At 46.3% G+C, this 14,459-nt stretch overlaps 2 protein-coding genes across 5 annotated transcripts in view; one reads left to right on the top strand and one right to left on the bottom strand.

The window, feature by feature from the left end:
- PHLDB3 (pleckstrin homology like domain family B member 3) overlaps positions 1-6,886 on the top strand; it is a 34,946-nt gene extending 28,060 nt beyond the window's left edge. For all 4 annotated transcript variants that reach the window (XM_033158253.1, XM_033158250.1, XM_033158252.1 and 1 more), the window contains 4 exons: positions 234-290; positions 2,622-2,841; positions 4,398-4,483; positions 5,787-6,886. In XM_033158253.1, coding sequence (XP_033014144.1) covers positions 234-290; positions 2,622-2,841; positions 4,398-4,483; positions 5,787-5,921 — 498 coding nt within the window. In that variant the 3' untranslated portion in view covers positions 5,922-6,886. The remainder of the gene's footprint in view (positions 1-233; positions 291-2,621; positions 2,842-4,397; positions 4,484-5,786) is intronic.
- Positions 6,887-9,566: 2,680 nt separating this feature from the next.
- LOC117051671 (formyl peptide receptor 2-like) lies at positions 9,567-14,459 on the bottom strand. The gene is made up of 2 exons (XM_033158249.1): positions 13,922-14,459; positions 9,567-11,003 (listed from the first exon to the last, which is right to left on the bottom strand). Exons 1-2 carry the CDS (start codon positions 13,977-13,979, stop codon positions 9,952-9,954), a joined length of 1,110 nt encoding a protein of 369 aa, XP_033014140.1. The 5' UTR covers positions 13,980-14,459; the 3' UTR covers positions 9,567-9,951.

Below are 14,459 nucleotides of genomic sequence, written 5' to 3'. Positions count from 1 at the left end.
GTTTCACTATGTCAGCTCTCTGCTCGCCTGGTCTTCACGGAGAGAGAGCGTGAGGGGAGGAGTTTGGGAATCTGTTTCGGTTTTATCTTTTGCGGTTTGGGGTTGGGTGCATGTGCCCCCCGTGTGATGTTTGTCTTTTTTGGGGGGGGGGGTATGTCTGTGGCTGCTGGCGCTTTGCTGCCTATCGCCTGCTCTCGCCGCAGCAGACTCCTCTCAACCCTCTTTCCTTGCAGGAGGCCAAGAAAGTAGCTGGGGAGGCGAAACGCATGGAGGTGCCCCCGTCCACCAAGGTAGGAGAACTTCTGCAAAATCAAAAAAAGCTTTTACGATTCTTTTCGTCTTTGGATCCCAGTGGGAAGGTGGCTTGAGCTCAAACGGGCTTTGCCAGGGCTAAGCCTGGAGCCTGTTGCAAATTTGCTTCTGGTATGCATCTTGTAAACTGGGAAGGACTTTGAGCAGGCACAGAGCGCATTCTGGACAGCTATCCTACACATCAGGGGGATGGGGAAATGATTCAATAATAATAATACTTTTGTTGTCAATGTGCAACCTGTGTACAATGAAATTAACTAAGCCTCCCCCCCCCCAACACTCAATCTCATTGCACTCTGTGTGCTTGTTGCACAACAATTCAGCTTTTTGATCAGAGGAGGTGGCTTCTGTGAACATGTGCTTCTTCCTAAGAATAGCCCTGCAGCTGGGTCAAACCAAAGGCTGATCTGCTCTTTGGCATTCTGTTTTCTTCAGTGCCCAAGCAGGCGCTTACGGGAAACTCACAAGGAGGACAGGAGTGTAAATAACACACTTTCATTCTTGCTGCCCTGCAGCTGGTATTCCATGCTGGAGTTAGCAAACAGAGATCATGGGATTGTAGCCATTGATAGCCTTAGCTTACATCAGGGGTTCCCAAACTGTGGTCCGTGGACCATGAGTGGCCCACAAGCATCCTTCAAGTGGTCCAAGGCATGCCCCCATTAAATGCTCACATTGATTTTTCACTATTGCTTCTTTCATTTCTTACATTGTACTTCATGGCATTGCCATTTGAATTCTGTGGAAGCAATGTTTCTGTGGCAGATGCTTTATTTTGTTTTATTTTTAAAAGTCTCTTAATCGGCTTTTTATTTAAGTAGCTTCTGTCCAGAGATTTAGATGAGAGTGTTTCCCAGTCCTGCTTGAAGATGCCAGAAGCAGAGATATTTTAATTAAGTGTGTTTTAATGCCCCAATGTAACTGTGACTGTGTATTTTAATTATTTATTGATTTTATAGAGTAATAATAATAATAATAATAATAATAATAATTGTTGCCCCAGCCACTCTGGGTGGCTTCCAACATATATAAAAACATAATAAAACTATAAAATGCTTCCATAAACAAGGTTTTCTCCAGATGTCTTCTAATGGTTATATAGTTAAATATGACTTGGAAGCCATTTTGGCATGTAGGCAGGATGTAAATTAATTAACAACAACAACAACAACAACAACAACAACAACAGTAATTATATTGCTCCCTTTGTTTCTTTTATTGTATTACAATTTGAATTCTATTAAAAAGAGATAAACAAAAGTACTTCTTCATGCAGTACATAGTTAACCTGTGGAACTCTCTTCCACAGGAGGCAGTGATGGCCACCAACTTGGATGGCTTTAAAAGAGAATTATACAAATTCTTGAAGAAGAAGGCTATCAATGGCTGGTAGCCATGATGGCTGTGCTCTGCCTCCCTGGTTGGAGGCAGTAATGCTTCTGAATAGCAGATGCTAGAGGGGAGAGTGCTCTTTTCCTTTGGTCCAGCTTCCGGGTCTGTCACAGGCATCTGGTTGCCTGCTGTGAGAACAGGATGCTGGACTAGATGGGCCTGATCTGGCAGCCTAGCTCTTCTTATGCTCATTCGTTGTTAAGTACGTATCTCTGCTTTGAAAGGTGCTATCAGTCAAGGTAGGCAATGCTAGGTCAGGCGGGCTAACTCCAAAAGAAAGCTGGTGAATATATCTGTAATGTTTAACTTAACACTAGAATTTCATACCCAAAGTAACATCCCCTTTCCGCACCACAAACGCCATTTGAATATAGGAAGTGGGGAGAGATGTGTTATACAAGGCAGTCAAGCTTCATATGCAAATTCTGCTCAGCTCCCACCCACTAGCCTGAGAACGTGAGGCTTCATTATAAGATCGCAAGAACAGCTCTGCCAAAAGCCCATCTAGCCAGTTTCCCACAGTGACCAAATCAGATATTTACAGTAAGCTGGCGTGCTAGATTTGAAGACAACAGTCCTCTCCTGTTCTTTTTGTCCCAGCGTCGCTGGTATAACTCCATGTGTCCCTGGGTGTTCTGCTGGGTAACGGTTGGCTTTCATGTAGCATACAAAGCAGTTCTAGACAGTCAACCTTCGCTCACATGCATTTCAAGCTTCTCTTTGCCACCCTAAGGACTAGAAACTTGCTTTGGCGAAAGTATAAAGCCAAGAACCTTAGGAAACTGAATTCTGTGCCTGGTTTGGCTTCTTGTGCTTGCATGGTGCAGTTGCAGAGTACAGGCTGCTCTGAACGCCCCCCCTCCCCCCCAAAAAACACACTTCCAAATTTAACCCTTGCCATGCTTGCTGTCCTGCAGGATCCTAACCCAGCTGAGATCCAGGAGCAAAAACCAGCCACATTCGACCTGCGCAAACACCTGGAGGCATCGGGGCACAGCGTGGACACCTGCGCCCACGTGCGGGTGACCAACAAGTCCTGCAAAGGCTACCTGGTCAAGATGGGTGGCAGGATCAAGACCTGGAAGAAGCGCTGGTTCACCTTTGACCGTCAGAAACGTGTCCTGGCCTACTATGCAGGTGAGAAGGAGAATCCATGGCCAACCGCCATGTAAAAAATGCAAGAGAAGCCCTGCTGGATCACGCCAGAAGCCCACCTAGTTCAGCATCCTGTCCTCACAGTGGCCTGATCCAACAGGCTGGTCCTGTGAGGTTGTTCCAACTTTTTATGGCTTGGGGGGTGGGGTGGAAGAAAGAAACATGCATGAAGTGCATGCAAAAATGTCCATAGAGTCAGAATTGTAGAGCTGGAAGGGGCCAAGAGGGTTCATCTATTCTGACCCCCTGCAATACAGGAATCTTTTGCCCAATGTGGGACTTGAACCCATGACCCTGACTTTAAAAGTCTTATGCTGCATTTACGGAGCTATCCAACTTGAAATAAATGTTCTCTGGAGAAATGAAAAGCAAAAAACAAAATTGGATGTATTTATTTCATTTGCATGCAGAGATTTAAAAGACTGGCACCTTTTAGAGGATAGGGTAATTTGGGGTTTTGATTGTATTAGGGTGAGCCTGCTTATCCCCCAATTAGCTACCTGGGTGGGGGGTGTTCATCTGTTATCGAGACTTGCTCCTCGGGATGGCTCTTGGCTCCCCCAGTTCTGAAAGCTACATACTGTTGGAGTACAGTTGCTCTGCCTGCAGAAGGTCCCTGGTTGAACTCCTCCCTTGCATCTCCAGTCAAAGGGATCACAGGCAGCAGAAATAGGAAAGAGAGCTGCTGCCAGCCAGTGCAGAAAGTTTTAGGCTAAATGGTCAGACTTAGAGCCAAACTGCATGTGGTGTTAATCATATGAGCACCCTTTTCTTCTTTAAGAAATTGACAGTGCATGGCTCCAATCTGGATCGGGACCTTGGGGGTAGGCTTTATCCCTTTGACTCTGCCACAGCACTGATCCAGATCCTGCGCACATCCCTGCAATTTGTGTTTCAGGGTGGGGTGGGGTGGCAGAAGCACCCATTTATTGCAACAAAGCACCTTCCTTTGATCCCGAAAGTCTGTACACAGCATTAATCTCCCCTACCCCTAGTTCCCATGCCGATTGAAGCTCAAACCACTGTCATGTGTAGAACATACAAATCAAGTCTGTGTGCATATTTCTTATTTGTGTATGAGAATTTGCATATAAGTATAAAAAATGAAAATCATCATCATCCATGGGGAAAGCAAGTTGCTAACAAAAATGATATTTACTGGAAAGCATATTCATCTCCTTCTCAGGCTGTTAAATTTCACCAGGCTTCCTCTCTTAAGCCGTAGCCATTCACTTGTTTCACATCCATAAGGGCTAGAAACTCTCTCTTTAAAAAAAATAAAAATGAAGAAATTAAAGTTTTGCAGTCTGCAACCCAGTACTATTTTCCCTAAGGAATTGCAGCTGGCACCCAATCCCGGAATGTCCGAGATTCCCTTAGAGAAGGCCAATCTTTGAGTATGGTGAACATTTCTCTATGCTTGTGTTGTGGAGGGGTCAATGTGATGCACCTGAGAAATTCATGCTTGTCCTCAGTTTGGTATTTCCCCTGCCGTTCTCAGCTTCCTAATGTACCCCTCTGCTTCTTTCTCATTGCAGACAAAGAGGAGACCAAGCTTAAGGGTGTCATTTACTTCCAGGCCATCGAAGAGGTGTACTACGACCATCTCCGCAGTGCTTTCAAGGTACCCAAAAGCACAGACCCCCCCTTTAAACTCTCTTCGCCGTGAAATCCCCTGACGCAGAGCAAAGTTAAACTATGGAACTCGCTGCCACGGGAAGCAGCGATAGCCACCAGCTCCGATGGATTTAAAAGGGGATGAGACAAATTCGTGGAGGAGAGGGCTTTACTTAGCCATTTGGAGGCAGTAATGCGTCTGGAAATGGCAGGAGGGGAGAGTGTTTTTGTGCTTGGGGGAATCTGGCTGGTCCCTGTGAGAACAGGATACTGGGCCATGTGGGCTGCAAGTTCTTATGTTACTAAGTTACATCAGGGGCAAAATTCTGGGGCCCGTATGCCAGTGTTGGGCAGGACCGGGGGGGGGAGTGGGTGGAGCCACAGGTGTGACCCTTAACCTTTGCATACCGTAGCAGGTAGCATCTCTCCATCCAGGCAAATGGTGGCCAAAAGCATGTCAGGAAGCTATGGAGCAGGGGTCATTGAGGAGTGTAGATCTGGGGGTGAAGGGTTGGTAAACTGGGAAGAGTTGTCCTTTGCTACCCTGGATTCCTTTGGGCAGGATAATAAACAAATGGACACATTCCAGCTAAGCAAAAACCACCCAAGGACAGTGTGAAGGGCAAATGGGGGTGGTGGTGACCTAGGGAGCATCCTGGGGTGAAATAAGAGAGGCTAGGTTAGCCAGTTCAGTTCCCTGCCCATTATCTACCCCAGTGTAATCTGGAGTAGGCTAAATTTATCACTATGGGGAAGGATAGCTACAATAAAGATGACTGTGCTACTGAAAATGTTGTTTCTTTTTCAAACAACAACAACAATAATAAGTGGACTAAATTGCTTTAAAGAATGGCAGAGAGATTTGGCAAGATTTATACAGCAGGGCAAAAAACCAAGGATAAAGGGCAAACTGCTAACGGAAATAAAACAAAGAGGACGGTTTGCACTACCGGACCTCAAATTGTATTATGAGGCAGCATGCCTAGTATGGCTTAAAGAGTGGATGATATTTGAAAAAGCAAATATATTAGATCCATTTTTTAATGGAATCTGCAGAAATTGGGTTTGTGCAAAGCACCTGCTCTAACCACTGAGATGTGGTTGCTTTGCAAAGCTGCTCTGCTGTAATTGAGCCGAGCACTACCCCACAAAATGGCAATGAGGATAAAATGAAAGGGGGGGGAGGTGTTGAAAGAGCACCATGTGCCCTGCCGCGAGGTCCTTGGAGGAGGAAGGGTTGGATTTCTAAAAAAGCGCACCATGAGAAAGTTTTGTGCTTTCATTGTTCTTTCAACTCTCCTCTCTGCCAGAGCCCCAGCCCCAAGATGACCTTCTGCGTCAAGACTTACGACCGCCTTTTCTGCATGGTGGCGCCCAGCCCGGAGGCGATGCGTATCTGGATGGATGCGATTGTCACAGCGGCAGAGGAAAACGTTCGCTACTGATGGCCCTCATTTGCTGTGGACACGTGGCTCCCCATGTTTGACTATGGGGCCTGGAACTTCTCTCCAAGGAGGACTCCTCTGCTGTAAAATATGGCTCCTCCCCAGGACAGAGACTGATGGCAAGATGGGAGAGGCCAAATGTTTTCATGTTTCGTCAGAAGGCTGTGCGGCCTGTCTGATCTTTGGAACAACAGGGTAGAATCCAAGTACCTTATAACAGGGTAATCAGTCAATAAGAATAGTTGGATGTGCCTGTTTTGTTCATACAAATTGCCTGAATACTGATGTTTGTTTTTTAACGGACCAGCTCCAAAGAGATTTCTGAGTATCCCCTCCATCAGAAAGGACTTAGGGCAATTTCTTGGCAGATGGAAACTCTTCTAGCCAGTTCTATAAATAAAAGTGACTTCCATTCTGAAGGATAAAAACCAACTTCTCTGGAACTTGTAGCTCCGGGACATCTGCCGAACAAAGCAAATCATCTGGACTTCATGTGGATTTTATGAGTTGGCTGGATGTTCCATGAGTCACAAGTAGACTCCTGCTGGTTTTGTAGAAGTCACGGCTTGCACTAACCCCAGCCAGCTGATATTTGGTCCTGGTTGTGACCCTTAGAGGTACATCTGCTACTTGTTTAGAGGTTCCATCATGCTATTTGTTTAGACTTGCTCAACCACATGGCATTTCCACCCCTCCCCAGTAGTGTTTTTGTCACTCAGCGTTCACATGGGTTTGACTGGATTGTGGACAAGGTTCTTAATATGTGTGTTTGGGAGGTAAAACTCTGCTGCACCCCCTAAGCGGAAAAGCAAGGCAACTTGCCCATGCTGTATAGACCTCCTTGTATTTATTGTGTGCTTCAGTCTTTCTTTCTTTTGTTGGAATACCTGGGGCACTGCTTAAAGGGGCAACCATGTATAAAACTGTGGGCTATTTATTATGTCAACCTTTAAAATGGAAACAGATCTGAATGTCACTCAAGTTATTACCTCCTGTTTCACTTGTGATAATTAAGCTGTCCAGCCTCCCTCCCCCTGCAAACTTCTCTGTGTCGAATCCTGTTCTTCTTCTGTATCTGCCTGGAAGTACACCAGGCACTAGCTAGAGCCTATTTTGGTACCCACCATATGGAATATCCAGTTGTTCTCATGACTATGCATCTACCCCGCACAAGTGTCTGCTATCAGGGTTGATGTTATCAGGGTTCGGAATCATGAGACACCTGCCCAGGCCCACTCCCCGACAGCAAGGCTGCTTGTTTTCCTCCTCTTTGACCTTCTGGTGCTTGTTCACCTGCTTTCTCCAAGCACAGTGACAAGTAGAAGGAGCAGCAGCAGCAGCAGCTGAGGAAGGAGTGTAGCTCAGTGGCAGAGCATCACCTTTGCATGTACAAGGTCCAATCTCCAGGTAGGAGTGGGAGAAACTCCTACCTAAGTGTTGGAGTGGCAGCAGTACTGAGCTGGATGGACCAACGGCCTCATTCAGTATTTTTTTCATAAAATTAGTACGCCTCTTGACTGTAAAAAGAACCTCAAAGCAGTTTATAAGACAGCTTCCCACATTCCTGTGAGTTCCCCTGCCTCCAATGCCTCCTCTCATACCTGCCAATTGCCAGATGTTTCAGTGATGCCTTTTTCCTGCCCATGGGGATGCTGCAGCTTGTGAAACGCCACACATGTCACTGTGCAAGCCCCAGCGATCAGCTGATTGCCACTGTTTGCAAGGGCCACGGATGGCATGTCGCAAGCCCTGACAAACAGCTGATTGTTGGCTCTTGCACAGCACTGAACAGAGGGCCTGCAAACTCTCTTTGGCTCAGTCACATCTTTACCTGCCCCAAAACAGCCTCGTTTATAGGCAATTTGCTTTTGCTCAACAGACTTTGAGCAAAAGTCCTTCCTGCCCTCTCTTCGATCACAACTCCTTTCATCCCCCAATATGAGCCAGCAAAAGAGCTTCCTTTAACATCCTGAAAGATGGGGGAGGTGAAAAATGTCTTTTCCCTGAACTGCTGAAGAATTTCCATCCACCTCTGAAGAATATTCAGTGAAATGCATATACCTGCCACATACAATGTCACCTCCTACATATAGTGCCGAGAAATGGGGATGGTTTAGTCCTAGGCCGCATTCACACCAAGTTAAAGCACTATGATGCCACTTTAAGTAGTTATGAACTCCCCAAAGAATTATGGGAGCTGTAGTTTGTTAAGGTCCCTGAGTCTCTTCTTGCAGAACTTTGATCCCCAGAGTTCCCTGTGAAGGGGGATTGAATGTTAAGCCGCGCTTCAGAATTGGTCGTTCTGAGAGGGGACTAGGTTCCCCCTAGCAACTCTCAGTACCCTTAACAATTTACAGCTCCCAGAATTCTTTGGGGGAAGCCATGACTGTTTAAGGTGGTATCATTGGGCTTGGGGTGAAGGTGGCCCTGGTCACTTGACTAGTTTTTTCTCTCCAGTAACCCATTGCTGTGGGACTTGAACTCAGGCCTGTCCAATGAAGCAGAATGTTGGGAGATTCAGGACAGTAAAGGAAGCTCCTTCATATATAGCGCATAGTTAGAATATGGAATTTTCTGACGCAAGGTGTGGTGGGTACCCAGCCACCAGCTGGGTAGCTTCAGTAGGCGATTAAGACGGTTAAATCGGTTTCTAGACATGGTGGTTATATTGCAGCCAGGTTATACTGCCTATATATCACCGTGAAACTATGGTGGACTAGGGCTACTGTCCTTGCATCCTTGTTGCAGGCTTTCCTTAATAGGCATCTGGATGGCCACTGTGAGAACAAAATGCTGAACTAGATGTGACCCAGCAGGACTCTCCTTGAGACAGCAACGCCTACAACAAAACAGCTCAGAAACAGAGCCTGCATGATTAAGACTGCCTGTCTCCTATTTGGGCTGGGGAAACTGGATGAATAACTTGTTTTGTGCGATAGGAAACATTGAGCAAAGCCGTCGCTTAATCCTCGGGAGAGGTGTGTATCTTTTGAGCAACTTCTACAATCCCAGGATTAGGAAGCCTGTTTGATGACTGCATTCAATAAATTTTTGCACCATCACAGGTACATAAAAAATAATAATCACACCCCCTTTGAAGCAACTGTGCTTTAAACCTGCTTAGCAACACGGCACGGAGGAGAGGAGAGGAGTGAGGTGCTTTTCAAAAATCCAGATGCCAGCAAAAGTTCTAAGCATCCTCCTCCAGGGGTGGAAAGACACCACCCTACTTCAGACGCAGCTTCAGACCACACATGCTTCTGTCAGACCACACTGTTTGATTCTGCAGGGCTGTTGTTGCAGGCATCTATCACAAAGACATCTTAAGTCTCCAATGCTGACTCACCTAAATCCAGGAAGCCCTGGTTCCCTGGAGTCTCACTGCTCAGGCAAGTGGGGGAGTCTGCAATACCGTGCAAACATTCTCCCCAGGTTTTTAAGGGTCTTGGTTTTCCAGCTTTGCTAAGCTGAACTTTGGAAATTTGTCCCCGGTCAATTTCCAGAGCCTGGTTCTCAAAAGCAGAGCTCTGTTTGTCCTTCAAGTTTGCTTTCAGACCCAATGATAGGGCAAAAGACCACAAACAACCACACACACAAGTTATGTTCAGAGACCGGAGACTGTAAGAATCAGCATTCAGACTAAGCTTAGTAGGTATAGGGATTTATTCTACAGTTCCTTCCTTGCCCCAGGGTGCATTCTCATTCTTCTTTCCAGAACTGCCCTTGCCCTGTCAGTCTAGTATAAATCCTGGGGTGGACTTATCTGTGCTTAATCCGGGTCATTCTGAAAAACCTGACCTGGATAAAGAAATGGATTTGCCATGAACCTCACACCCACTATCCCCAGTTGAAAATGTTCAGAAAACATCGCTGTGTACCACAAGGTCAAATTTCATTCTCCGCAATTTGGGGGCAGAAACGGGCAGTCCAAAATTTGATTTGGTAAGGAATGTGATGGATTAATACTGTTTTAGTAAACGATGACACATGGGCCTCACAAGCCAACAAGTCTCCAGAACCTTGAATTTGCTCAGAGCACTCTATCAACCACCGTGGATTGGACCGGCTCAGCGACAGATGAAGCAGCTTCCTTCTGGTATTTGCTAGGCCTTCTGAAGGAGTAGCCGCTCTCTTCGAGCAAAGTTCTCCTGAAAGCCCCAGCCAAGTTGAAACGGCCAAGCTTCCTGCGGAAGTCCAGGCCCAGGAAGAAGTAAAGGATGGGGTTAGCACAGCTGTTGAGGTAGGCCAGAGAAGATGTGAGGGGAAGGCCAATGGAAATCCCTTGACCCTTCACTCCCACCAACTTGAGGATGAGGAATATGTGGTACGGTGCCCAGCAGAGAAAGAAGGTGACCACAATAGCCAAGATGACCTTGAAGGGTTTGTTGGAGCGAAAGGTGTTCTGTCGCCTCCTCAACTTCACTGTGATGATCCCGTAGCAGACCACAATGATGGCAAAGGGAGCCAGGAACCCACAGACCAATCTCAGAAGATACAAGGCCCACTTCACTGAAACCTTGTCCCCCACGGCGAGGGAACACTTGGTGCTACCTTTCTCTGCTACCACTCTTCGGTAAAGATAGAAAGGGAGGCTTGCGGAAGTAGCCACAAACCAGGCCCCAGCAGCAGCCAGCCATGCCAAGCGGGGGCCCCGGTGGTTTTTGAACCACACTGGGTAGGACACGGAAACTGCTCGGTCCAAGCTGATAGCAGCCAGGAGGAAGACGCTGCCGAACATGTTGAGGTACTTGATGAAGCTGTTGGCTTGGCACAGGAAGCTCCCGAAGGGCCACCCCTCGTAGAAGGCGTTCTTCAGCAGTGGCACTATCCGGCTGACCGAGAACAGGAAGTCAGCCAAGGCAAGGTGGAAGAACCAAACACAATTGACAGTATGGAAGACCTGGCGCGCTGTGACCCAGATCACGGTCCCATTGCCGAGGGAGCCAAGCAGGAAAACCACGCTGTAGAAGAAGATCTGGATCATGTCCATTATTTTGCTTTCTTCGCTTCTAGCTTTGGAAGGCAGCTGCAAGGAGACAATGGTAGGCCACAGAGCAGTGGCGTTGACATCCATGATGGAACCTTCAAAAAGAGAGAGAAATGGGAAGTCAGGTGTTCCTGAGTCTGGTATATGAACCTTGAAAGGAGAGGACTTGTGCCCCAACAACATCTGCAGGGCCACAGATTAGCTTTCCCCTCTTGAGAAAGAGACTTTTTAAAATTGTTTTTTTTAATTTAAAAAAATGATGGGGGGAAAAGAAGAAAGAAAGAAAAAATTATCCTTGCAAACAAATGCTGAGTGAATTCTTCACAGATTCAAGCCAGATTGGGTTGGAAGTAAGCCTGCCTGTCAAGCTATGAAAGCTAATCAAAATGCAGCCCACACTTCAGATTCATTTCTCCAAATTGCCCCGCCCCCACTTGCCAATTCCTCAACCCCTCTCTGCATTAGGTAGGCACTTTGAGGAGCAGGAAGAAATCACGGCAAGAAGGAGGATAGTCTCCCTTCCCCTCCCCACAGCCCTCTATCATCTGAAGGACTTCTGCATTTCTCAGGGACTGCATGCAGTCTGATACTCCAAAAAGCAGCAAACCCCAGGCGACCAGAAAAGGAAGTTGGATGAGAGACTTCTCTCCCTTCCTCTCACTTGCTATGTTGTGCGGCCTTTGTAGAATCAGTGTGGGGAAAAGAGGGTCTGGGGTGGCTGGGGCAGGGCAGAAGAACTTTGAGGTTGGTAACACTTATATTTGAGGCAAGTTCATGAGCCCATAAGGCAGTGGTTCTCAACCTTGGGTCCCCAGATGTTTTTGGCCCACAACTCCCATCAACCCTAGCTAGCAAGACTAGTGGTCAGGGATGATGGGAGTCGTAGTCCAACAACATCTGGGGACCCAAGGTTGAGAAAGGCTGCTGTAAGGCTTCTCATCCATGCTGAGAAAGAAGGGTCTGGGGATTATGAAAGGAGCAAATTAAATACTGAAAGGCTCCTGTGAACCACAAATGCCTTCCCACAAAGGAGGCTGCCCACTGCAACTCTGCCAAAGTCCCTGTTCTGGGTTAGTCTCTTCCCTAGGAGCCTCCAACAGTGTTGCATTCATCCTGCAATTGCAGTACTCTGAAGGCACAGAAGCCCCAGAATTAACCTTCCTTTAGAGGAGGGCTGTCTGTTGGGTACGTGCATAAGCTCTAGGCTTTTCTCCTTTCATTCAGGAGATACACAGGAACTCATACAGGAACACAACAGGTGGGCTCTCCGGACAGAAAGGTGGAGGTGGGGAAGGCGGCTGGAAACCAAGTCCAAAGAGGAAAGGTTTAAGGAAGTGGGTGTATTTAGCTTTGAGAAGAGATCATTAAAAGGAGATATGACAGACACCATCAAATAGTCCAAAGAGCTGCCACTGGGGTTGGGAGGATATTTCCATTTCTATTCTGTTTCTTATTTTTCCAGTCTTAAATTCAGTCCAGAACCAACTTGTACTTTTTTTTATGTCCTTCTGAAAATTCATCAGCATTTTATCAAAATTTTCTCCCAATAAACACCTTTTTGTGTGCAACATTGACTAATGGACACCTTTTTGCAAGCAATAAAAACCATTTTCTCACACATATAATTCATTTTCAGGCACACTATCCAAATGTATGCATTTATGTGCACATTACTTGGCTGAAAAACTGCATAGCAAAATTCATATAAGTGCATATCTAGAAGGAGAGCTGCATTTTGTTTTTCGTATTGTTTCGCAATGTGCAAATTTGAGTCGATTTGCCTATAAAGGTGAACTGAATTTACATCCTCACCCAGAAAACCATTTCAGCTCACATTTCAAGATGAGCCTACCTAATCTGCATTTTCATAAACAATATACAAACCCAAACACTACCATCCTTTGAAATTTATCTGAATTTTGCAATGCAGTTTTCCAGCCAAGTAACATGCACAGAAACGCATATGCTAGGATAAGGGGTTTGTGCAAATGCAGATATTAGTGAACACGAAATACCAAAATCCATGATAGTAGGCAAAATGACTTTGTTTTTTTAAAAAAGTGTCTACTGAGAGAAATTCACACTAAAATGCTGATGGATTTTCACAAGTTTTTTTGTTTTAATCACATACTGATGTGGAAACGTGGAGAACTCATGATAACAGAGAGAAATGACTGGCAGGCAGGGGCCTCAGGAAAAAAAAGTGGAGAGAAAAAATCTGCCACCTGAAGTGGCTGTCTCACTTTGCCAAATGGTTTTTTTCTTTTCCCAGAAAAAGGGAGTGCCTCTGTTATTAGAACAGTGGGAAATATCCATCTGCTTTGATTGACTTAGCCTACGTGCACATCATACATTTAGAGTACATTTAAAGCACCTCCCCAATAGCCCTGGAAGCTGTAGTTTAACCCTGACAGAGCTAGAATTCTCAGCACCCTTCAAACACTACAATTCCCAAGATTCTTGGGTGGGGGGGTGCTTTAAATGTATGGTGTTCATTCAGCCTATGGCTCCCCACTGTCTCTGGTACAGATCCTTCCCAGCTCTGCCTTATGAGGTTGTTTTTAATTGGGAATGGCAGGATTGGAACCTGGGACCTTGTTGCTGCCTCCACTCACCTATGCTTTCTCTACACAAGAGTACGAACCACATACAGGGAAAGTGAGAGGCACACGCTCCATCCTAAGCACGTCGCTGAGGCCACACACCTAAATCACATTGGGATGCCGTTATGACACACATTGCGATGCAAACCACAATGCAGAAAGGGCACAATTTTGGCGGCCACAGACCACAACAGAGGTGCAATCTATGCAGGAAAGAAACAATCTCGCCAGGTGGACGATAAAAGCACATTTACCTTGCTTCTAAAGACCAAAGCAACTGGAACAGCCACAGAGAAGAGAAAGACCATTGTGATGTGTTTCCCCTCACATCAGCTTCCATCTGATTCGAAAATGTAAGCTCTAGCAGGACAATGCCCAAGGAGATGAAGCATCTTGGACCCAACCCTTACCTGTCAGAGGTTGCAGGACTCTGGTCTTCTCTTGTCTTTCGTTGGTGTCCTTGTGCATGAAACTGGAGACTTCTTGGTTGCTGCTTGTCTTCCTCGCCTGGCTAAAACCTTGGTCTCTGGCCAAGACCAAGATTAGCTCCTGATGAAAAGGGGAACTCGGTGATTGTTTACTTCATTTTTACGTGGAAGAGTGGGGAACACAGAGGCTGGTGTGTGTTTGGGAAGCTCTGCTTGTAGACCGAGATAACAGCGGCCAATTGAGGCACCAGGAAAGGCAGGAAGCCCTCTAATGAAGAGTTCTGTGGAAGCAAGGCGAGGCATCAATAAAAAGAAAGAAAAAATCCAATTGCTCTCCTAAAGCTGCAGGGTGCGATGATTCATGGGAGACAGAGGTTTCACCCGATGCTTGTCTTGAAGAGGAATTCTTTCTCTCAGGAGTGAGCTGTTCCTTTTGTAGTAGAGAGCGGGTTTGCAGAGTCGACAGTGGGCAGGGCTGGATGTGCACTCTTTGCAAAAGTTCAGCCAAGTTCTGCAACAA

This window comes from Lacerta agilis, chromosome 8 (genome assembly GCF_009819535.1).
Source record: "Lacerta agilis isolate rLacAgi1 chromosome 8, rLacAgi1.pri, whole genome shotgun sequence".
NCBI lineage: Eukaryota > Metazoa > Chordata > Lepidosauria > Squamata > Lacertidae > Lacerta > Lacerta agilis.
Note: the sequence above shows the minus strand (reverse complement) of the source record. Positions and strands in the feature narration are given on the sequence as shown.

Bases quoted from the DNA above. Each gene is read 5' to 3' on its own strand.
- LOC117051671 (XM_033158249.1), bottom strand. From the start codon at position 13,979: ATGCACAAGGACACCAACGAAAGACAAGAGAAGACCAGAGTCCTGCAA. The intron at 11,004-13,921 runs GTAAGGGTTGGG...CTCTTTTTGAAG, and splicing joins AGTCCTGCAACCTCTGACAG to GTTCCATCATGGATGTCAAC.